The sequence below is a fragment of the Pangasianodon hypophthalmus genome, chromosome 12 (assembly GCF_027358585.1).
Source record: "Pangasianodon hypophthalmus isolate fPanHyp1 chromosome 12, fPanHyp1.pri, whole genome shotgun sequence".
Lineage (NCBI taxonomy): Eukaryota > Metazoa > Chordata > Actinopteri > Siluriformes > Pangasiidae > Pangasianodon > Pangasianodon hypophthalmus.
In genome coordinates this window covers 11,574,695-11,598,936 of record NC_069721.1, presented here as the reverse complement: position 1 = coordinate 11,598,936, position 24,242 = coordinate 11,574,695, and the positions used below count along the sequence as shown (strand labels likewise).

At 38.1% G+C, this 24,242-nt stretch overlaps 2 protein-coding genes across 2 annotated transcripts; both read right to left on the bottom strand.

Moving 5' to 3' along the window:
• Positions 1-263: 263 nt before the first annotated feature.
• On the bottom strand, positions 264-5,586 carry sost (sclerostin). The gene is made up of 2 exons (XM_026914515.3): positions 5,172-5,586; positions 264-2,649 (listed from the first exon to the last, which is right to left on the bottom strand). Exons 1-2 carry the CDS (start codon positions 5,404-5,406, stop codon positions 2,231-2,233), a joined length of 654 nt encoding a protein of 217 aa, XP_026770316.1. The 5' UTR covers positions 5,407-5,586; the 3' UTR covers positions 264-2,230.
• A 10,084-nt stretch (positions 5,587-15,670) lies between these two features.
• On the bottom strand, positions 15,671-23,677 carry dusp3a (dual specificity phosphatase 3a). Its single transcript, XM_026915706.3, has 3 exons — positions 23,254-23,677; positions 19,881-20,113; positions 15,671-17,561 (listed from the first exon to the last, which is right to left on the bottom strand). The coding sequence occupies exons 1-3, from the start codon at positions 23,421-23,423 to the stop codon at positions 17,353-17,355; spliced, it is 612 nt and encodes a 203-aa protein (XP_026771507.1). The 5' UTR covers positions 23,424-23,677; the 3' UTR covers positions 15,671-17,352.
• Positions 23,678-24,242: the final 565 nt, after the last annotated feature.

Genomic DNA, 24,242 nt, shown 5'->3' with positions numbered 1-24,242 from the left:
ATGCTAGTCTATAGCTGCAGTTCACCATACTGAACAAAAAGTGACTGAACCAAACACATCCGACATAACAATTCTTTTGTGCAAACTCTTTTTCTCGCGCCTATTGTGAAGTCCTGCTAGACATTCCAAAGTGCAACCAAACCTCCGTTTCCCGATTGCAGCACATTGTTTATCAAGGCCTCACTGAGAGACAGGCTTAGCGTGCGGGAGACAGAATTCATCAGAGCACTCTGAAAAGAATGATAAACACACTGCCTTTCAAATATACTTTGACTTACTTTATTTGTGTTCTCTTTTTGTTAGGAAATTCACTATTATTTCATATATAACAATAATGGCTATTATTTTATATTACAAAAAAGGTTGCATAAATAATTTAAATGTTGAAATTCAAAAATAAATATACAGTTCATTATTTGTAGGAGTCTCTTTCAGGATTGGAGAGGGTTGCAATCCTTCCATCCAGTACTCATTTGAAGGGATTTGTATCAACAAACCAGGTAAGTACACTGTGTCCAATCTGGTTATACATGGCAATTTGGCTTACATGACAAGAAAAAATAACCTTCCAGTTTCTTTTTCAAACATACAATTGAAAAAAAGAAGCAAACACAATTAATTATGTATAGAAAACAGAGATGGGAAGCCACGGGGAAAAAATTCTGGAGTTGAACAATGTCCGAACATGAGTGAAATATTCTTCATTAGATATACTGGAGGCGAGACACTTGGATTGGATGTGACAGGCAAATGTCTGGCTTGGGATTCCACAGCTCTCCTACTGTACATCCTGTGTAATATCAACATGTGCTTACATCCAGAGTTCAGTCCCGTATTTCATGTTTGTCTCTTAAAGCTCCCCTAAGGATGTTTGAGGAATTGATTCTTTGGGCAGCTCCAGTTGTTAAAAGCACACTGTTTTTCACGGCTCCGCTGGAGGACATCGACATTCTGTCAAGTCATTTTTCATCCAGAGCTGAAGTCAATCTCCAATTAATTTCACAGCACATTTGTAAAGCTTATACATTGTATAATATACCGGAAGCTTTTATAATTAAATGGTATACTAGATTACATGTAGTTTGTACATGATGATTGTTGTTTTAATGTCCTTGCATTTAAATCTCACTGTTATTACAATTAGATAACCATTAACACTACTTAGTTACTCCAACTGGCCAAGAAGCTCCAAATGGTTTCCAGAAAACGGGGGCGGTAGAAAAGTGCTCTGCCCCTAAGGTAACAACAGGCACAATTGTTGTAGATTCCTACATGCATGTGGTCCCCCTTTTTCTGCTATTCAAACAAACAGGAACTGACCACGTCTAGAGGAAATGGCTTTTTATGACTCAAATCCTAAACACAGGAATGGGTCTATTTAGTAATTAAGACAGGACAGAGGAACAGTGTTTGCTGCTCTTGGCCCTAACAGACTCAGCTCGTGGAATGCTGACACAACCGTTCCCACTTTCTGTCACTGACAGTGGGCTTGGCTCCAGCTGACAGCTCCTATATGGTCTCTTCTGGAAAGGTAAGGCTGTGGGAATTCAGCACCGCAGCCTGTCAGATGAGTTCCTTGCATGTGACCAGGGTTAAGAATGCTGGATTTCAGCAATGTGTCACCAGCAGCACGTTTTCTGAGCCCAGCACTCCTGGGCAGCTGGATCATGAGTTACAGCACACCCGAAAGAGATGACTTCATTTCAGCTATACAAACATTCACCTCGGCCATAAGCTTGCAGCCTCGCTGATGTAGGATTTGGTCATGGTTATGCTTGTTAACTTTGGTGTCAATGTTCATCTTGATCACCCTTATAATGAACTTCAAGAAAATTAGATCATCAGCCCTCCACAGGAATACTGTGAATATACAGTATAAACCATCAGATTCTCTACACTGATCTCCCACAACTACAAACATCAGTTTAAGTCCAACAGTCCTCCGCTTTTCTGTTCTCAAACATCTCTGTTATTGGGATTAATTCAAGCTCAATTGGCCATGCAAAGTTTGTGATATGCGAAACACATCGAAGACTTGCTGATCTCATTAAATGGTGAACATGCAGAGAAATACTTCAGCCAAGTTGTTATCTCTATTTAGTCTTCTTTCCCTTGAACTTGTGGATTGGCATTTGGACAAAATGTGATTGTGTGTGTATGTATGTGAGTGTGTGTGTGAGAGAGACAGACAGAGTCTTTGTATGAGCTCACATACATGGAGGGCTGCTTCTCAGTACGAGTTGCTGCTGATAGTAGGCTCTCTGCTTCGGCCCCGTGTTTGCTGGAGACGTGCACGCTTCTTGCTGTGCCGTGTTCTTTGAGAAGTCGGATCCTTGGCGTCTGACTGGTTGTGGTGCCGGGTGAAGCGCTTGCACTTGCAGGAGGTCACCACTCGGATTTTGTAGGTCCGACTGTTGCCGTTGGGGCAGTGGAGCTGCACACGTTGCATGCGGTAGTGCGCTGGAATGCAGCGGTAGTCAGTAGAGCTGCTGCGCCACCACTTGCTCCGAAGGATGGAGTTGAACATCAGGTGAGCAGGCAGGCACTGGCCTGAACACACAAGCTCATTCACTGGCTTGGCACTACGACATGAACCATCAGTGATGTAGCGGGTAGAGCGCAGCTCTCGGCAGCTCAGCTCAGAGGCTTCTACACATGGAAAGGAAGCAAAAGAGAAAATAAGCTCAGGTGTGAAACTGTGCTACATCTGCTGTTAAATGAAATTTCTAGTAAAACGTGGTTTGTTTTGTTATTATAAGTATTGGTTTGATTACTCCTATCACTGAAAAAAAAAATTCATGGATCAGCGTATTTAAATTAAGTTCCGAATTTCCAAGTAAAATATCTAAGTGCAACAAAAAAGTAAATAGACAAATAATGGTAGGTATATGTTAAACTCACTAAACAGAAAGTACATTGTACATTTACAAACTTAGTTTATTGTATCGTATATTGTATCTAACATGGACATTGTATCAATATGTAAAAGTTACATATTTTACTTAAGTGGTAATTCTGCCCTTAATTTTAATATGATCATCCATGAATTTTTTTTTCAGTGATGTTAATTAGTGGAGAAATCAATTCTTCTAAGCCTTCTAAAGTTCAGAATCACTCGTATAAGTGATAGAGTCTAGACTGAAACTAATCTTGATTCATTATTGTAAAGAGGAATGTGAATTAATTTAGAATTAGTTTTTCAGCTGGAGGCCAAGAAAGCTATTGTTCAATTCTGAGTGACACCACGCTAAATTACCATGCAAGATACTGTAAGGGTGAGCTCAAAAAAATGATACTGCAGAGGGATTTGTTTCCTTCTGCAGCTCAGCTCAACAACAAAGGATTTATGTGTGTGATGAGTTCATGTTTTCCCTCTTCTCCTTCTCAGAGAACCCGATCTGTTTTATGAAGGCCCAGTGATACCGCTCCCCTTCAAAGTACGAAAGAACTGGAGGTCAGCCAGAGAGAGGTGAGCATATTCAGCATGACCCCATACTGTACTCTAGGGACCGCACACACCCCACATCTCAAGAATGGACACGGGATGTGTGATGTTCCCTTCAGTTTATGACAGTATTAAAATTTTAAAGTTACAGATAAATTTACAGATATACATTTTTCTTGTTCATTTCTCAGTATAATCAAGTTTATGTAATTTGTTTACTATTATTTTTGACATTAACATTCCACGTTAAGCATCTTTTTAGGGGGGCTGAAAAATTTGATTTCTATTCTATTAAACTATTTATTTGAAATCATGTATTTATCATATCATATCCATATAAATAGTCCAGCTACTGTAACTCCCACGATGAAGCATTAAAAGAATGAAAGGTCACTAACAACATTACAATACTGACAGCCACAATTCAGGTGAAAAGATCATGTACCACAGAGATTACCACAGGGTCTATTAACCACAGGTGGGAATCATTCACTAAAGCACCATTGCGTTTAAAAAACAATTTTAAAATACCCTTAAGAAATGCTCTAGCCAATTCCATTTGATTCTGCTTGGAAACATACTGATGCAATTAGATAGTTATGTGGACCTTGACTAATTGTGTAACAGAGCGGAAATCACACAAAACACTGAGTTATCAGTACATCACCTGATTGCGACACACAGACTCATACATGCCTCTAACTCAGCTTTGCAAGTTTCCTCACAATACATTCATGTCCAATGCCACTTAATAACTTCAAAATCCAAAAGCTAATTCAAATCTAATACTATCATTTAAATGTCTGGGAGCTAGAGGACATTTTCCATCTACAAGGAAAATGAAAAAAATATTGAAGTGTACAGAGAAGATGTAAAGCCGTGAGAACCGCCAAATCATCTTACACTAGGCCATCAGATGTAGTCCTCAACAGTGGTTACTGCTGTGTTAATTATAAAGCGGCACATTTTTGGTTATCTGTTCTTTTTTTGTTTCTTTTCTAGTATCTTCAAGAAACTAACTATGATTTACTCAGTTTACTCAAATCTTCAGTTCATCGGTTGTCGCTCAGAGGGAACTATTAAAGTTTCTAACCCTACAGCAGAGTGTATCTCTATCAGAAAGGGGTCTAAACTAGAACCCTTTGACAAAGCTAAGAACCATTAATCCCAATACCAAAAAAATCTTCAAGAAGACTTTTTCAAAGAGTTTAGGGTTCTCTGAGCAGCAGATATGAAAGGGTGCCTGCAGAGTAAAATTATTCTGATAATTCAGGTCCAACACGTTTTGAAATTCCTATCTGGGGCCACAAAAGCCAAGTCCTGTCAAACAGTTTAGGTTAAAACTCAAACACTCTTTATCAAACCAGACTGAAAGCAGCAAACAGTGAGCAGATATGTTCATAACTTTAATTTATCAAATAGAATCAAAACTGAATTAAATAAATTGCAACCAATTAAAACATATTGGTTTAACGTAGAGGCGCATTTGTACACTTCCCTGTACTAATGAGAGTATAGATGAAAAGGAGCTTATTAAATTAAAATTGCTTATTAAAGTCGTCCTATATGGAGTACCTTTTAGTGAAACAGCAAACTAAATTAAACAATAAGTATATAAATGCAACTCAGTTTAAAAAAAAGTGAAAAGCTCAGCCTTTATTCAGCTTATTCAGCCTCTTCTGATTTCCAACAGGTAGAAAAGTTGGATTTCGGAGCAAATACTTGCCATATGCAGGGCTGTTAGCTGACTGCCTCCTGCCCCCGTTTTTGGCTTCGTTCATCGTGTTGTTGTTAGGTGGCTGAAGCTGGTGGTCTGGATGTGCTGTGTGGCTGGTGTACTCCGGGATCAGCTCCGTAGCGTCGTTCTTCAGCTCTCTCCATCCTCCGGCGGCGGCGCTCAGGCAGCCCTGCAGCAGCAGCAGCACCGCGCTCCGGTACATCACCACCCAGCTCACCTGCATGACTCACACACTAACACACTAACACTGCAAGCGAGCGCACACACTAACACACTAACACTGCACTGAGGCAAACTTCAGCACAGCGGAATTTCACTGAACTCTCTGAGCTCTCCCATCCGGGAGCCGTTTAAGTAGCTCAGACTCCGCGCGAGCCTCGTAATTAAGCGGCCCGGCGCAGTGGGAGGATCCGCTCACACACACACACACACACACACTCTCTCTCTCTCTCTCTCTTTCTCACACACACACACACACACTGATATGAGGAGGAGGAGCACGAAGAGAAATGAAACCTTACAGGTTTTTATTCTCCTTGGGTACTGAGGCCCATTATTGCGTCCCAAACCTCATATCTCCACTCACATCTCCACTCACATCTCCACTCACATCTCCAATCGCATCTCCACTCATATCTCCACTCACTTCTCCACTAATATCTCCACTCACATCTCCACTCATATCTCCACTAATATCTTCACTCATATCTCCATTAATATCTCCACTCACATCTCCACTCACATCTCCACTCATATCTCCAATCGCATCTCCACTCATATCTCCACTCACTTCTCCACTAATATCTCCACTAATATCTCCACTCATATCTCCACTCACATCTCCACTAATATCTCCACTAATATCTCCACTCACATCTCCACTCATATCTCCACTAATATCTTCACTCATATCTCCATTAATATCTCCACTCATATATCAGCTCACATCTCCACTCATATCTCCACTCACATCTCCACTCACATCTGCATGCATATATCTCCACTTACATCTCCACTCATATCTCCACTAATATCTTCACTCACATCTCCACTCATATCTCCACTAATATCTTCACTCACATCTCCACTCATATCTCCACTCATATATCAGCTCACATCTCCACTCATATCTCCACTCATATCTCCACTCACATCTCCACTCACATCTGCATGCATATATCTCCACTTACATCTCCACTCATATCTCCGCTCACATATCCACTCACATCTCCACTCACATCTGCATGCATATATCTCCACTTACATCTCCACTCATATCTCCGCTCACATATCCACTCACATCTCCACTCACATCTGCATGCATATATCTCCACTTACATCTCCACTCATATCTCCACTCATATATCCACTTACATCTCCACTCATATCTCAGCTCACATATCCACTCATATCTCCAATAATATCTCCACTCACAGCTCCACTATCTCCACTTACCTCTCCACTCACATCTCAGCTCACCTCCCCACTCATATCTCCACTCACATCTCCACTCATATCTCCAATAATATCTCCACTCATATATCAGCTCACATTTCCACTCACATCTACACTCACATCTCCACACCACTTTCTCTGGGTTCTCTGGTTTCCTCCCTACCTCCCAAAAACCTGCCAGTAGGAGGATTGTCTTTTCCTCCCACCTCCTGGTGATTGACCAGCTGATGATTGCTTGACCTCATACAGCCTTAGAAGCTGATGGACAGGAAGGACATCTGTCTGAAACATCCTGTTTCTCTAGAAACATTTACTACATCTATTAGATACATAATGTCAATATGATCTAACTTATTTTTGCAAATGAAACCTTTAATTCCCTTACAAATATTTTTATTATTTAGGAACCTATTTAAAAATTATTGCGTGCTATTACATATGAATAAAATATATTTGCATTTTTGTATATTTGTTGTTTCAACTTCAAAACACTGTTAATAAAAAACTGTTTTGAAGTTGAAATAAAGGGAGGGAATAAAGTTTTTATTTAACTGGAGGCCTCTGTTGCCATGAGAAGATCTCGCTGAGTGGTTTGAGCTTGAAACACACATTAACCCACAGGTTATTTGTCAGTCAGATGGTGACATACTGTTGAAACATGCTACGTGATACAGTAAAATGTGGTTTAAAATATATGCCATCTGTTAGTCACTACAATACTCATTCACCCTCACTTTTTTTGTATATGCAGAGTTACATACAGTGGAGAAGCGTTTTCACAATAAATTACCTCATTAAACAGAAATACTTGCTGTTTTATTTTCTTCCCTTAAATTAATAGACCTTTGACTCTTATATGTGTGATGTTTAGTGATTAATGTGATTAATGTTGTTATTAGGCTGATCCCTAATTCTTACAACTATTAATGCAATGACTGTACTCTTATGAGCATCAAGGAGCAGCAAGTCAAAATGCAGATCTTCTTTATGGTAATAGGAAAAACTCTGATATTATTATGTGACATAATTATCTCAGGCAAGGTAACTCGTTTGTACAAATACTGCCCTCTTGAGGGAACCCAAACAAGCAAATGTTGCAAACAGTAAACAACATTTCAGGACACTCTAGCTTTTAAAAAAAAAAACTTCTTTTTTTGTTGATCCAAACCTCATGTCATTATGCCATGTTTATCGCTTCTTTAATGACAGGAATTAACAGACAGGGTTTTTTTTCCATGCTTTATTTAGGTAGAAAAAATTAAACACATACTGTTCTGTGATGGTTTTCTCAGTACGTTTCTGAGTCAGTACAAGTAAAGGCAGAATTTCTGTATCTGTGTCCCTCTGCTGTGTAGCATTTTCTTATTATAAATGAGAGACTGAACGGGAAATGGAGAGTGTTTGTGACTCCTCATCTGTTAGTCTTGTCATCATGACAGAAGGGAAAGATCACACTGTCCACTGCATTTCCACACTGATTGCCTGCTCTCTGGCACACTTTTTATACATCCCGGGGTTTGCAGATAAAACGGTTCCATGCATGTTTTATCATGATATCAGATTAGGGTTAAATAACTTTCAAATTTGGTCCAGACTTTTTCCAGCCACATAGAGCAAGCATTTAACTGCTTAGGACTGATAGGCAGTTATAGGCAACTTAGACAAACAGACTACTAACAGCTATTAATGTTTTAGCAAATATGTGAATGTTCCTTGTGCTTTTCCTCTCATGTATTAAAACATAAAAATATAAAGTTATATTTCTGTTGATTAAAAAATACAACAGTAGTTCATCGTCATAGAGATTTTTTTATGCTGCTATATGTAAATGCCAGATATGCTACAGGACACATAAAAAAAATCTGGATAGAATTAGTGTGGTGAACTAAAAAAAGGTTTTATTTTATTAACTTTTGATGTCATAAATCTTTTCAAGATTTTATAATCAATAAGTAAAATGTTAAGTAATGCACATAATTTCATTTTAAATTATTCATGTTGAAATAACTATTTTTGTTCTCTATATTAGACACTCTTTTATTTGACATTAACTGAATAAACACTAGCGAAGGGTTTTCCCCCTTTGCTTTTCTTTAAATTGGGATCTCTGTGATTTGACCAGGTGTGTTTGTAAGCAGGAAATTCTACACTTGGACAGTGAACATTCTGTCCTGGAATATTTTATTTTACTTCATGTTCCAAAAGTCCTGAGGCTGATTTTCCACCATGCACGTAGAACCCAGGAAACTAATATTATTTATTTATTATTTATAATTATATTATACTAATATAATTTGCATGTTCTTGCCTGTTTTTATAGATTAAGCAGTATAGTTCATCCAGGTTCCACTGGTTGGAGCATTTATGTGTTTGGCTCCTGTGTACTGTACCATAATTATGTATATAATCATGAAGTTGCATGCTTGTCAAATAGCCTCACAAAATAGTTCATAACTTATATTTTTTAACTCTCACTATTAAAAAAAAAAAAAAAAGAAAGAAAGAAAGAATGGAGCTAAAAGAATCTGGTCAGCATCATCTGAAAAGCAAAATTCTAGCCATCTTTCACTACTCAATCTGTGCTACATGTAACTTGAGTTTAGTTCAGCTGCGGTTTCACTGTGGAATTCAGCAAACCTCACAGCCCGCAAGGTCCATGTGTAAACCACCCTGATTTCTCTCTGCTAGCTCAAATGAAGCCACAGGTGCTTTTCCTAGAAGCTCCACTAATTAGCTAGCAAATTATTCTCTCCAAATGTGCAAGTCCTCAAAGTGTTCCTACAAGAACACACAGTGCAGTGAACATTATGTTTTCCCTAAATAATGGGGTGACCTCCCGCTAGATTATTTAGCCCCATAAATGCTATCCACACTGGGATTTATAGCAAAGAGGTTTTTAGAAAATAAAAATGTTTGGGGTTGGTCTCAAGAATCATGCAATATTTCTTGATTTCTTTTCATCAGGACTTTGTTTTTTCACTGACATTGTTAAAGTCCAGATCACAATGTTTTGTACCAGCCCGAGTCCAGAATTCTGAAGTGTGATCTAACACAGAAACATTTCTCACGCCCTGAAATTCCCATGTATTTTGGGTTTTGCATCATCTGATCTTTGTCATGTTTGCTTACCCTTTCTAGTAGAGGGGAGTTAACATGCTTTTGTGTGTGCAGTGCAAGCGAGCCATGATGGAATGGTTTCAGTTCAATAATATCCATGTGGTTTATAAATGTTCTTGGTGCACTCTAGTTGCTTTATTAGCTTCATACTGGAGTGATGCTCAGAAGAAAGAGCATGTCAGTGAAGTCCGATTGTGATTCTCAGCTGGAGCTGCAAAGTTGTGCTCTTGTGCCTCATCAATCAGAGAATGCAAGCTGTAAATCTTTCAGCAAAAAAAAACGTAATGTTCTTTGCAGGACATCCACTGTAAAAGGATATTGTAGAAAACATCCTGTTCATATGGAGAAAACTTTAATTAATTAAGTGTGAGTGAATATAATTTGCTTGACCTACTATTCCTACTTTCATTGGGTGTCATGTTTGTAGCGAACTTGTTTGCTAGTCCAACAGCTTGGCTATAGTTACAGCAGCACATAATCTTTTGCAGACTATGACTCATACAATCAACGAGGCCAGCTGAAAACAAAGGCAGTACACACTGACGTGTACTTTTGATGACAGGAAGGTGCAACAGCACACATGTGGAATGTCATATTTTCCCCAGAATTGTAGAGGAAGGTGCATTAATTAACCATGAAAGCCTAAACAACTTCATCTGGTGAACATGCGGAATTTATGTGGCTTATCCAAGGGAGCTAAAAAGAAAATATTTCAAGCACTGTTTTGAAAAAGCTTCACAAGTTTGCTTTTTACAGGATTTATAAAACTAGATAACAAGCATGTGAAAATAATCTTGGCCTCAGGTGTGTAATCCTATAAATGCTAATTATAAACAGAGCTAATAAATGGGGTCATGGATCTGTCATGTGACAGCCACTGAAGATGGAGTCAGAAGAAAGATATTCCACACTGACTCAAGCCCAGAATCAAGCAGACAGAATCAGAGTCTCAGCACTCGTTCTAGAGGGAAAATTTATTTTTAAAATAATGAAAGTATTGTCACAGCAGTTTCTATTTCACTTATATCTAGAGTTATATTTGGCCTTAGCTCCTATTTACTGAGTTATATGTGTACAGGTCAGCTAAAACTGCATATAATATTTTATCTACTATGTACTCTGTGCTGATCCACCTTTTTTCATGCAATAAAAGATTTTCACATCGCAAGCAGTTTTTATTTTATGCTCATTTTGACTATTTCTGAACTGTTTCACATTATGAGTAGAAACTGTTAAGTTCTTAAGAATGATAGTCTTTATTTTTGTAATCTTATTCTTGTAATCTTTAATTTATATAGTTCATAAACTTAAAGTACCTCATAAAATTAAATGTTTGAAATGCTGAAATGTATTTTATAAACATACAGTACATACTGTATATATAATGTATTTATGATGTGATGTATAGGACAATACAACAGAATAGGGCAGATTAAACAAGTACATTTCCCATCTGGATATAAAACCCTTTTCTTCTTATTTTCTTCTCTAATTTCTCTTCATCCAGCCCAGCTCTAATGTTAAGTGTGCACACAAGTGCACTTGCTGTCCATCATCCAAAACTTTTCCTGCATACTCCCAGTCCTGGCTTTGTATGTTTTAATGTAACACAGCAAAAATCCTGTTTCATGTGGTTGTTGTGTCTGTTGATAATTTAAGGTCATTATGTTTGATCTCCTGCAATAATCAAGCTGTGCTTTAGATGAATCTGCATCACGGTTGTAGGAGTCTGTTATTACTACCTTTTGATATAGACATATTTCACAGAACAAATCTAACAAAAAATATTGAAAGAATTACAAGGCTTCCAACTAGGCAAGATGTCCTCTAAAGTAAAGAGATAAAAGCCCAGTCTGTTTTGTTCCAAATACAAGTGCTCCCACCAGTATCACAAACTGACTTGGACCCTAAGGAGCCATGCAGCCATATATGACTGTTTCTGACATGACAGTTCCTTAATAAATATCAGGCGTGCTTGGCAAAGGCCTGCAGGATCGTCACAGTGCAGTAAAACAACAGAGCACACGGAGATGAAACGAGCAACACCACTGCGGGCGCAGGCGCTTGGAAGAGGATCTGAAGCCCATCCATTCCAAGCCCATTCTCTCCCCATATTTCCCAATAATTAGCACTGCTCTGCAGATGTTCTCTTTTTTCCTTAAGTTAAGTTTTCACAATGGGAGTGTGGTGTAGAATGGGACAAAAAAATCATGTGCTTCTCATTTAATAGAGTTATTCAAGATGGATGAGGGAAAAAAAATAATTTCTTGTAAATGAGTTGTTTGTTTGTTTTTTGGTATTAATACAGCTGAGGCTTTTTTCATAATTGCTCCTTTGGTATGTTGGATAGACAGACTGATCATAAGCATATTCACATACAATTGTAAATACAGCCAAGGATGTGTGATATTCTAAACATTGTAATATTCTTTACACTTCACTTCTGATCTTAATCTCTGTGTCTGTGTGTGTGTGTGTGTGTGTGTGTGTATACCCCCTGAGGTAACTGATGGGGATGAAGGCCAATTATGAAGCTCCCTCCTATGTTGCTGGCAGCGTGTCTGCTTATCAGACACCAGTGTGATGAGCCTCAGCCCAGATATTTCCTGTGAGTCAACATCGCTGCTACAGCCAGCTGTCACTGTGCAATGACAAATATTTCTAAATGCTTACTGGCTGAATGCATTTTCATTATATTTCAGAGACATGTAGCTTAGGTCATGGCTTGGAGGCCTCACAAGGCTGTCAAAGTTGAAGCATAAAGAAAAAATCCTCAGCCTATTCTGTTCTGCCCTGGTGTGTTTCTCTGTGTTCTTCTTTTATTTCCCGTACAGATCTGGCTCTGATGTCCAGCATGTCTCCGGTCTTTGGAGGGTGACAGGGAGGAGGCCCCTGGACAGTGCTCTCTGAGGAGGCCACAGCTGGCCTCAGGTAATTGCTGCCTGAACAGGGCCATGGAAAACGAGATCAGTCATACTGTCAAGCCAATTGACTTGAACATTTTCAATGATCCTCGTGGACACATGAGGCCAGGCCAGTTCCATCCCCAGTATGCAGGTGTGCTGTGTAAACGCTGAAAGACCTCAAAGTCCATTTGAATCAAATCATCAGGAAACAGTAATGCAAATCTGCAATGGCGCTGTCTTAAGTATTGTATGTGTGTGGGGGGGCAGTAAGTTCATGGGACGTTTCAACAATTCATGGGACAGCGAGTGCAGAGACCAAAGAAAAACAAGCTTCTTTTACTGAAGCTTTTGTCTCCATCTGTTGGTTGGGAGGCATATGGTCTTAAATCTGCAGTAAAAGACTGAATTGCTGAAGGTATTTACCCATTTCATGTGTCCTATTAAAATATTTTTTTTAATTTTCCACATTAAAATAACATGTCTGCCCTGAAAGGGAATACATTAAACCTTAGGGTTAGGGTTAGACCTATTTTAATGGTTAACATATGGTCACTAAAGTAAATATAAGATATGGTGAGCTCATCCGTTTTTCATTCCTATATCAAGTCAAATCTGGCCATCTAACAGAATGATGACCAATGACCTTTCCTTAATGTATTCCCTGTTTTCCAGAGGTAATTAAAGGCTGTTGTGTGCAATATTTCATCTGCTCCATCTGCTGAAATCAAAGGCCCATAGAAAAAAAAATTGCAACATGCAAAGAAAAGTAATGCTCTAGGAATAGAGTATTGTCATGCAACACCCCCTGTGCATGAGAAATGAGCCCTTCTCATGCTCATATCTGCCTAACAGAAACCAAACAGTAAGAGCTTATTATTATGGCATTGAGTAATATGGGGCAATGAAATAGCACAATATTAATTAAATTACTGTTATACATGGTTTCTTGTAATACTTTAAACAAAATCAAAGATGAAAACCTGAAACATAAAGGCAGAAAACATTTTTTTTAATTTAGCAATTTATTGTTCAACAGGACATAAATACAATATTCCCAAGGCAGGAAACATATCAGTCATTTAAAATCAAGAAACATGTCAGTCATTTAAAATCAAGTGCACTTCAATATATAAAGTGTTTGTAATAAGCTGTATGCTTTGCTTTGTGGAGTGAGTACTTAAATCAAAAATATATAATCAGTCTTAAGAGTAAGGCTTTATGGTGGGATGGCAGGACAGCTCATGTGTCCTTCTCCCTCTTCTACAGTGTACAATTCCTAAGAGGTTTAATATTTTGGGCCCTTGACATAAATTGAACTAAACACAAATTGTGGTGTGCCTCACTCTGAATATGCGCCTCAATCTGAACAACAATTTGGCAGTGTGAAAATGTGTGCCAAACCCACCTAAAGAACATAGTACTAAGGTACTTTGCTGTTCTTGGCTGTATTTACAATATACTGGTGGGGTCTCTCATTTGTTATAGTACAATCACTCTGGAACAATAGACATGGCATGGAAAACACATAACTAGTATGTATGCACATACATATTGGAGTGTGTAAGTCAGGACAGCTTCTAAAAAGTACAAAAGTACAGACAATACACAACATTGTTACACTTGTGCTGATCAGTATATATGTATATCATAATAACTTTGATTAAATTCATCAGCAAGGATCAGTGCAGACCACAGGTAAGACAATCAGATAAGCTCTTTAAATATAGCGTAGCATTTAGTAATTTGGTTTACATCGACCATCTTAAGAGGCATCCTTATAAGTACAAAACAATATACCATTATAGTAGATATATAGTACGACATTAAAAAATTATCAAGCAGCATTGCAATCACTCTTGACATCATTAAGCCATACAGTAGTTCATTACCAGCTTAAAACATTTAAAGTACATTTTTATATTAAGTATTAATAAATGACAATTCTATTTTGTAACAACCACAGGCGTTTGCCGAAGGCAGGTGGCAGTGTATCTCTCCACTAATTCATTTACTTAGATGAGTACTAGATCAGGGGCTCACAGGCAAAAAATAGCACAACTGTACCCTTTGTTTCCATTGAATAGTGGTGACCTCCTACAACACTTTTTATTTTATACGTGTTTTTTGTGGTGAATGAGGGATTTCTGTCTTTAAGGTAACAAAGTTAGATAATCAAAGAAAAAGCATTTTCATAATAATAACCTCCTAATAAGTGATACTTGCTTGGCATCCACATTAGTACACTATATATTTCTTATGATGGCAGACAGCTTTCAGTATCTACAGTAGGTTAGGTTTTAGAAAGCCTAGGTCTCCAGAATACAATATAGGAATGTTTAAGGTTAGTACTTTCTTATTACATATTTTTGCTTGCCATTTAAAATAGACATTATGGTACAGAAAACTGGTGTGGGAAAACTAAATAGGACATGCTAGTGATGCTTTGAGGTAGCCTGTGACAGTGTTAGCTGTGAAGACAGACTTTGGCCCTCTCATGTATGATTAGGATTTTTAAAGAAAACATGACAGTAATTTAAAAAATAAATAAATAAGTAAAATGAAAATGGTTGTAATTTTTAAGCTTTTAAGAAACTGTAAACCCTTCAAAATAATACTTGAAGATCTAGAGCAGGGGTATTCAGGGGTATTCTAAAATTTGTCAAGGTCCAGCCACATAAAAATGTCATGCTTACAAAAGTGGTTGTCATTCCATATTGAAATTGAATTAAAGTTAGTATAGAATACAATTTTGTAAATGTGTCTGCTTGAACTGGTTGTTTTGCTTTGTAGGGGAACAAAGTCTTGCACACTCATCTTTAAAAAGTTCTGGTTTTCCTTACCAACTTCCCCTTTAAAAATCTGCTCACTTCTCTCCCCATAGAACAAAGATGTAAATGAGAAATTTGCTTGCTGACTTCATGTCTCTACCACTATGGCTAACATCTGGTATGGTGAGCTGCCATAAAGTTGGATAAGACACAACGTAGGAACTGCTACATAAGGTAGAATGTGTTTGTTTTGAACAAGTGCTCACTTCAGTCCACTTAAATCATTTGCTGGTATAGACCCTGATATGCTAGGTGATAACCCCTGCTCTAGATGATCCTTATAATTGTATTATTAATTTAGATCCTTGTAACTGTATTATTAATCCTTATTAATGTGTTAACATGATATGAATCGTGGCTACAATAAGGTGGATATTAGTTTGAGAACACATACTGTAGTAATATACATACAGTTTATAATACATTCATATATGTCAACACCTAACTATTTATATACATGTATATATTTCTGCATTGCATATAAATATAGAAATTGGAGTAATTGGAATAAAAAAAAATGCTCTATGGTTTCATGTGGCCTAGTTTTATAGTGGGTTCTAAGTGATATATGAGTCTCCTTAATCATTAAAAAATACAGGAAAACCCTAGGGCTTTATATGTGACAAGTGAGCTTCAGTCAGTGGACTAATGATGCTCAGATCTTTCTTTTGTGCTCTCAGTCCAATTTACAAACAGTCGCTGTTTGTAATCATACTCTCAATATCAGGGCTATACGGAAGACCCAATAATGAGATTGGCTTAAAGTAATTCTCTAAAATACAGTATATATGCTAGTAATGCCCTATATAAAGCATGGCTTGACCTTGTATTTGATGCATGATAAAGGATACTTACCATTACATAAGCAAGCACATAAACATACTGATTTTAATGACTGCGATCTTGAGGAGGATACAAGGTTTAGGTGTTATTCTGGATTGGTAGAGAGTAAACTGACATGTCAGCTCTATGCTGCACTGTATCATGGCTGATACTGATACTTTTAATATATGTTGGCTGAACAACTGCTTACTTCACGTATGTAGCTATGGTACAAAAAAGCAATGCTGACATGAAAATAACACTGGGATACCCTGTCAGTGGTCTAACCCTCATTCTGTGAGCACTGATGGAAATATCAGTAAGCAGTATCAGCTGCAATGAGCTAAATCAATATCCTATCATTAATTCTAAGTGTAATTTTGGTGCTTTTTCCACAGAGGTATGTGTACACACTGTGTCGTTTGAAATTCCTCCATCTATAACCTTATACAAAATGGAATGGGATCGATCACTGTGAAAAATCCGGCAGTGGGAGACTATGGCGTGACTGTGCTCTAATTTACACCATTGTAAGCAGACTGGGCTAAAGAGCTCCAAAGATGCTAGGCATACAAACAGATGGCAGCAGGAGTGTTTTACACTCTACATGTAAATGGAATATACTGTAATATTTTATATAAGTCATATAATATATTGTAAAATATAAATATATTGTAAAATATATTAAATCTAATTATTTTGCATGTGGCTACATACATTACGTGGGAAATTGTGATCAAACAAAAAGGCAGAGAAGCAGGACAGTTATGATAGTGAATGCAAGATTTGTAGACCGACACACTGTGTGTGTGTGTGTGAGTGTGTGTGTGTTTCAAGACAGTTTTTCAATTTGTACACAATATATTATTCTGTTAATATGAATCTGCCTTTTACACATCATTAGCTGTGTGTGTGTGTGTGTGTGTGTGTGTGTGTGTGTGTGTGTGTGTGTGTGTGTGTGTGTTGGGAGGGTGGGGGTGCTAGCCTGGTAAGATCTTTTCACCAGCTCTGGCGCCAGAGGAGTGATAGATGTCTTGTTTATCATTTAGTCTTCAGCTTGCCCTCTTTGGCCAGCTTCTCATTGAGTTGGCACAGCTGGCGCAGGAAGCCATCATTGGGCCCAATTTCTCTCTTGTGCCTTACTGTAGCCGTTGCCACTCGCACATCCATTTTATGGTACAGCATGAGGTAAGCAATGACCATAGTCGGGGAGCGGCTGTAGCCTTCTCGGCAGTGAACGTACACTTTTCCTAAAGAAAGAGCAGAGTGAAGCGGCTAAGCACACAGCATTGTGAACCAGAATATTTGTCTGAATGCAGCATCATAGCATCTCACAGGCTAAAAAACTGTTCTCACACACACACACACACCAATATATGCATTCATTATCGACCACTCCATACCCCTGCAACTTCTCACCAACTCCTACTGTGCTTATTCTGCAGATTCTGAGAAACATCTGATACTTAATCTCTGTCTCTCTTTTTCCCCATACCCCCCTTACGCTCTTCTTTTCTCCTAGGTATATATGTGGTATACATGATTATAGCAGAATACACATTTACACTTTCGTGTGTTTTGAGCGTCAGGCTTATATCTGGATAGGGATTATCCACATAATGTAAAACTGCAGTTGTAAATGCACCCAATACATACATTTAAAACAGATTTAAATCTGTTCCCTGAGAGGCCTGAGACATAGTTTAGTAATCTCTGTAACTCTCAATACATTCCATCAATATGTGGTCCATGACTGCCTTTATGGAATTAAAAAATGAAATCATAACAATGATTTTTTAATGCTGACTCTATCTGTTCCAATCAAAAAAAATAACCTGACACAAGAAATGACACAGGAATGAGCTGATTTGCATATTAAACATGATACAGCCATTGGGTTTTAGTCTAGCTCCCTGTAGACACATTTCACAATTGTAAATGCACATGGTGAAAATCCTATCAAGGTACAATACAAATACAAGAACCATGAAGCAACCAGATGTAAGCAGGATCTAATGTGATCTTATTACCAGTGACCTTCTACTAACTATAACCTTTCTCATATGTTATTACAAACCTGAGCAGATGTTCTCTCCAGTGCAAGATCAATGTGTGTCTTGTGCTCTGACACCCCATAGTCTCATTAAGATTCAGTCTGTTCACAGAAATTCTCTAAACACAACTGTCACAAATGTGAGCCCCAAAACAGGGCAGGGGTACAGCAAATAATCAGAGATTTTTGTGCTTCTGCTCAAATTCTCACTTAAAAGATTAGTGTCCTCTTTTAACATGTCTTGGTTCTTTTGCCAGTAAAGCATCTGCAAGAGTGCTGATGCTTTATAATCATTCTTCTGCTCTGTCATAGATGACACAAAGTCAATTGAATAAAACATGAGGTTAAGGGAAAAAATTGTAAGAGTAAAAAAAAAATTACTTTTCCAACCAAAAATAATTGTTTCAGAAAAATATTTGTATGTCAGTAAAGAAAACAAATTATGTAAAATCCACACTTTAAGACAAAAATACTTACCAGCCAATGTTGTCATAAAACTATGTATGTAAGTTTACCTGAGATGCATTTTTATTGTTTAGTGCTCTTTACCGCTCTACTGCTCTTAAAGTAATTTTTAAACTTAAATAGGTTTAATTCTTGAAATTTCAATATGTTGTCACGCAAAAGCAAGCAAAGACAATTTTTACAAGAAAGAGCAGGAAAATATTGCCAAGTGAAGATGTGCCACACTGATAGACTCTAACCCAAGAAGATTGAGTGGTGTAATAAAATCAAAAGGTGTTTCAAAAAAGTATTAGTGTAGGGATGTGCACACTTATGCAAATAGGTTTTTTATTTTTCTTTTTTCCCTTAAAAAGTTCTGATTGTTTTTCACTTTATTTGTATGCTTTGCAATTGCACATTAAATGTGAGAAAAGATCTGACATGATTTATCTCTGCCATGTTTTTACTTCACGAACACCTGGCATTTAACAGGGCTGTGTAGACGTTTTATATTCATTGTACAAGCTACAGGACAGGATATATTCTTAATATGCTAATATACCCTGTTACTTTTGTACTCCAAACTAGACAAGTTAGTTATTTAGAGATTGATGAATGACAATTATCCTTCATACTAAAGCAAATATTGAGCGTAAGCCCAGAATTGCAGAGCATGACCTCAGTGATTAGTTTTGGCACACTCCATGGCGCGAGGTGGATAATATTTCCTGTTGATAATGAGTATAGAGGTTACTCAAAAAGTCTGAGTGGTGTAATAAAATCAAATGGTGTGTCAACAAAGTATTAATTTAGGGGTGTGCACACTTACGCAACTAGGTTACTGTAATTTTTTTCTATTTTTCCTATTTTTCCCTAAAATGTTTCTTAGTGGTTTTCACTTAGTTTTTATATGTTGTAATTTCACATTGAGGGTGGAAAAAGTTCTGACATGATTTATCTTGGTTTAATTTTTTACATCACAAAATCCTGCCATTTTAACAGGGGTGTGTAGACTCTTTATATCCATTGTATATTTAGCAAAAGTATATTATAACCAAGATTTGTGACATACCTTTTCCATTTGCATGTGCCAAAGCCTTATCAATAAATTCGGCCCCTTCCTCAAAGAAGGCACTGAGGTTAAACTGTTCCGTGTCATTGGCCTTTATTCCATGGTATGTGATCCCACTTCCTGCATAGAACTCAGCGTTGGTGTTCACGTGCATGAAGGAGTTGCCCTCTGCTGTGTTGAGTATGTGTGTGATGCCGAGCCGCTGCAGACGCATCACATTCTGGGCCACAAACCTGACGAGCAGAAGGAGAACTCACATGAGCCTCACCTTACCCACGGGAACTCTGACAGTGCTGACACTGTTAGCTTTAACATCTGTCAGCCCTGTCCTTTGAAGAATAAAACAACTGAAAAAGGCTTTTTTTTCCTTTCACTAACTGAACGACATTAAATATGAATAACTTTTGCATCTTCCTTTCTGCTCTACAGATACATGCACATTAATACTTTATAAACATTTACGTAATGGTACTGTAATGGTTCTGTTATGGTACTCTTACTGCTTAGTGTTCATGGCATACTATAAAATCCTGACAGTTTAAGAAAAGCTTCTTCTACTCCCACTATTTGCTGTGTTTAGCTGGAACCTGACAGGAATAAATTGTGGAGCCACTTTTAGACAGCAGAGATGTCAATCCATGTTACTGAACCTCAGGGGGATGGCAATGCTCTAAACCACTACAGACACAGCAACCAGATCTTGGCTTCTGCCCAAAGGCATATAAAGAGCCACAGGCTCTGAGCACCATGCCCAAAATAGGGCTTTGAGGGAAAGAAAGAAAGCAAGAGAAGAGAAAAGAGTGGCAAGCAGAGTGGAGTGCTCGGTCATCATGTTGTTACATTGCTTCTGCTCTGCTCTAGCACCTGCAACACTTTCATCTTCATCTGCACCCAGTCCAGGCTTTTTATATCGCTCTCATTTTTTTCTGTCATATGCTATAGAGGAACATGATGCAATACAGGCAGATACATAAATGGCTATGTAGACAGATGAATGAGGGAATAATGAGTTAGTTGCATTTTACCAAAAAGATAAAGTTTGCTTCCTTCCAAAACTATTTACTAATTTAATGCATCCCATTTATTTTTACTTAACATATGCATAAATACCATCTTCTGCTTTTTTTTTTTTTTTTTTGCTTCAGCAGCAATTATAATTTAATAACTTACAAATACTACAAAAAATGACTAAATCTCCCATTATTACTTAATAAGTGCAGGGGTTATGAACTCCACCATGACAAAGTAGTGTGAAGCCTGAGCTAATCCCCAAAACCCATCACTCAAATTCTCCCACTGAACTAGTCCATCCATCCAGAGCTGCAGGAGATTGCAGTCATACTTCTCGCTGGCCTGCTGTGCTTCCTCACCCCCAGCTCACTGCAGTCTCTACACATACATTATTAATAGAATCCCCACAAAGAGGTGAAGCATGCCTGGCACAGAGACCACTCCACAACACATCCTCTATATACCTGTTCCTGTTATAAGGTACTTTTTGTTACTGTTTTTTTTTAGTACAAATTTGTCTGTTTTTTAAAGTGTTTGCAGAAAATATCACTATTCTTAATTGACAAAATATTACAAATACCTCTAGCATTCTGAAAACAAAGAGGGCAGTTTAAAGGATTAGTTTCTGTGCTACTGACAGAAGGCTGTGAGGTCAAATCATTGTTTAGAGAGAAAGTGTTGTGCATGATTTTGCTTAATATTGACAAAAGGCAAGCATTAAAATAAACTGCAAAGGCGATATTTATCATCTAATAAATATTAGTACCCTTGTTTCTACCTTGTGTACTACTGCGTGATAACGAATTTAATTTGTTTGAGTAGAATTAATCTGGGAAAACATATTTCACTGACTTTTTAACAGATCACATTCTGGCCTGCTTAAAAGTGTCAATAAACTGAACTTTCAGCATAAATCATCACAGTAGTGACATACCAAAATCTCCAGTGCTGAATCAAGTCAAGCTGGATAAAAATGAGTATTTTTAGCATACCCCTACTGTTATTTCAACACCATATAATTTTGTTCCACACCTGTAGTGTGGCATGTTTCATCTTCTCTTTTCTATTTCAGTCGACAACTCAATTTATACTTAACGAATATGTAAAGCAAAGAAGCGTGTCGTAGCTTCCCTGCCTGAGAGGAACTTTTTCTAATCAATGATCATCTCACAATGGTGAGGATATGGAGATGAAAAATGTCCAAATCTGACTCTAAAATGGACTTTGAATCACAGCAATAGAACATCTTAAAGTGATTTTGTACACTTATATAATTTTACAGAATACACATCACCGTTAAGCATATAGTTGGATGTGACTGTAAACAAGAGCAGGAAGGTTGGGCCCCCTGACAGTCTATGCTCTGCATTTTCATTTTATTATTTTCTGTTTGTTTGGGTCCTGGAGATCCTCATTTGTCTCCTGTCTATTCAGGGGACCAGAAAATGAATCCCAACCTTCCCTATCTTTATGCATTGTGCTCTTTTTGCTTCTTAGCACTAGATGTACCGTACACGGGTCATATTGATTTTGGGCAACTGAGACAGATAATAATATCTGAAATCACCAAACTTGAATCTAACCACATTTTTGGGGAACAGTAAATACACACACACACACACACATACAAAAAAAAAATCACTTCTCATGCCTGAGGATGCCTCTACCAGCAGGTGTGTGCAATCTGTAATGATTGCATATAAGCTATAGAGGTAACATGACACAGAATTAACTCAGATATTGGTTTTATTTTTGTAAAAAAGCAGTTAATTAATACTAGATCACTTTTTGTGTTCTGTTTTATTCTCACAGTGAACATAACATAACCTGTGTAATATAAACATGAAGGAGGGGTAGGCTATAGCAAATGCACCTAAACTAAATTTGCCCCTTTTGTTATTCAGAGAAAATGAGCCAAGCATATAAAATTTCATGTTAAATTTTTTTTAGTATGGGTGTACTTTAAGGAAAAATTTTAAACAAGTCATTTTGAGCCAAACAGAACACAAGAGTTAAGGCAGTCATGCTTATAAATAATAGAGCTACAACTCATTGACTCTTTCCATCCAGAGCAGGCTTTGGTAAAACACAGCTCCATCCCAATGGAAGAAAATGTGTCAATGAACCTACAAGATTAGAGCAGTGATTTAACTCTTTGAGTGCCATGCTTGGAGACTGATAGTGCAAGGTGATCTAGATGAATCCGTTCTGTTCCGACGCCCTGAATAACGTCTGGTTCTAGAGCCAGATGAGGAGGCGCTGATACACCGCGCTTTACCTGTCAGAGTCATCCACTGCAAGCAATGAAACACAGCTCAAAGTGCCACTCACACGAGCACAACAACAGGCCGCCATCACTTACGCATTACCGATGTAAATCCGAGGAAACACCTCGTTGAAATGTTGCGCTGGTAAACTGTAGAAGCCGCTGCCGTCGGACAGAAGCTCGTTGAGTTGCTGCACGGTAGCCTCGCCTTCTGGCACGCGCACTTCCGCCGCTAGCTTAGCGGGGCTATGGTGCTGCTTCTTCATGTTTTCTAGACGCCTTTCAAGCCAAACAAGTGTCAGATCCGGCTTGTCAGTTTTTCATTGTGCTGCATTTTAGCTCCACTGGTGGTGGTGGTGGTGTTTGCGCTCGGTGGCTTCCTTGTTTGTGTAGACACACCCCGATTCGCCCGAGGCGCTTCGACACTGGAGAGAGAAAGTGGTAGAGAAACAACGAGAGCGACACGCGCGCGGATGAGCAAGTCCACGCGCGCGCCATTAAAGGGACCACTCTGTCACGCGCGCCAGTCACACACCAGCACGTACAGACGGGTGACAAATTAAAGGAAAATCAGGGCCTTTTTTTTTTTGTTGTTGTTGTTGTTTTGTTTTTTTGTTTGTTTGTTTGTTTGTTTGTTTTTGTTTTTTAATGCTGTCAGGGGTATTTTGCCTTCAGGGTTTGGGTCCATGTGTCCTCTAGAGGGAAAGAGGGAAGAGTCAGTGCAATCAATCCAAAGTTATTCTGACTGATCACCTTCATGCTGTGATGAAAGATTTCTACCCTGATGAGAGTGCTGTCTTCCAGGATGACAATGCCTCCATACCTAGGGTACGAGGGCTCACAGAATGGTCTGATGAATATGAAAATGCTGTAAATCATGTGCTATGACCTTCTCAGTCACCACATCCCAACCCAGTTGAACGCCTATGAGAGATTTGGGACTGATGTGTTAAACAGCTCTGTCCTTTAACAACACACAAGTTGAAGAAATATATTTTGGAAGAATCCATACATTTCAAATCCATACATTTAAAAATGTTGTTGAAATACTAATAACTTTTCGAGAGACCAGTAGCTGAAAAGAA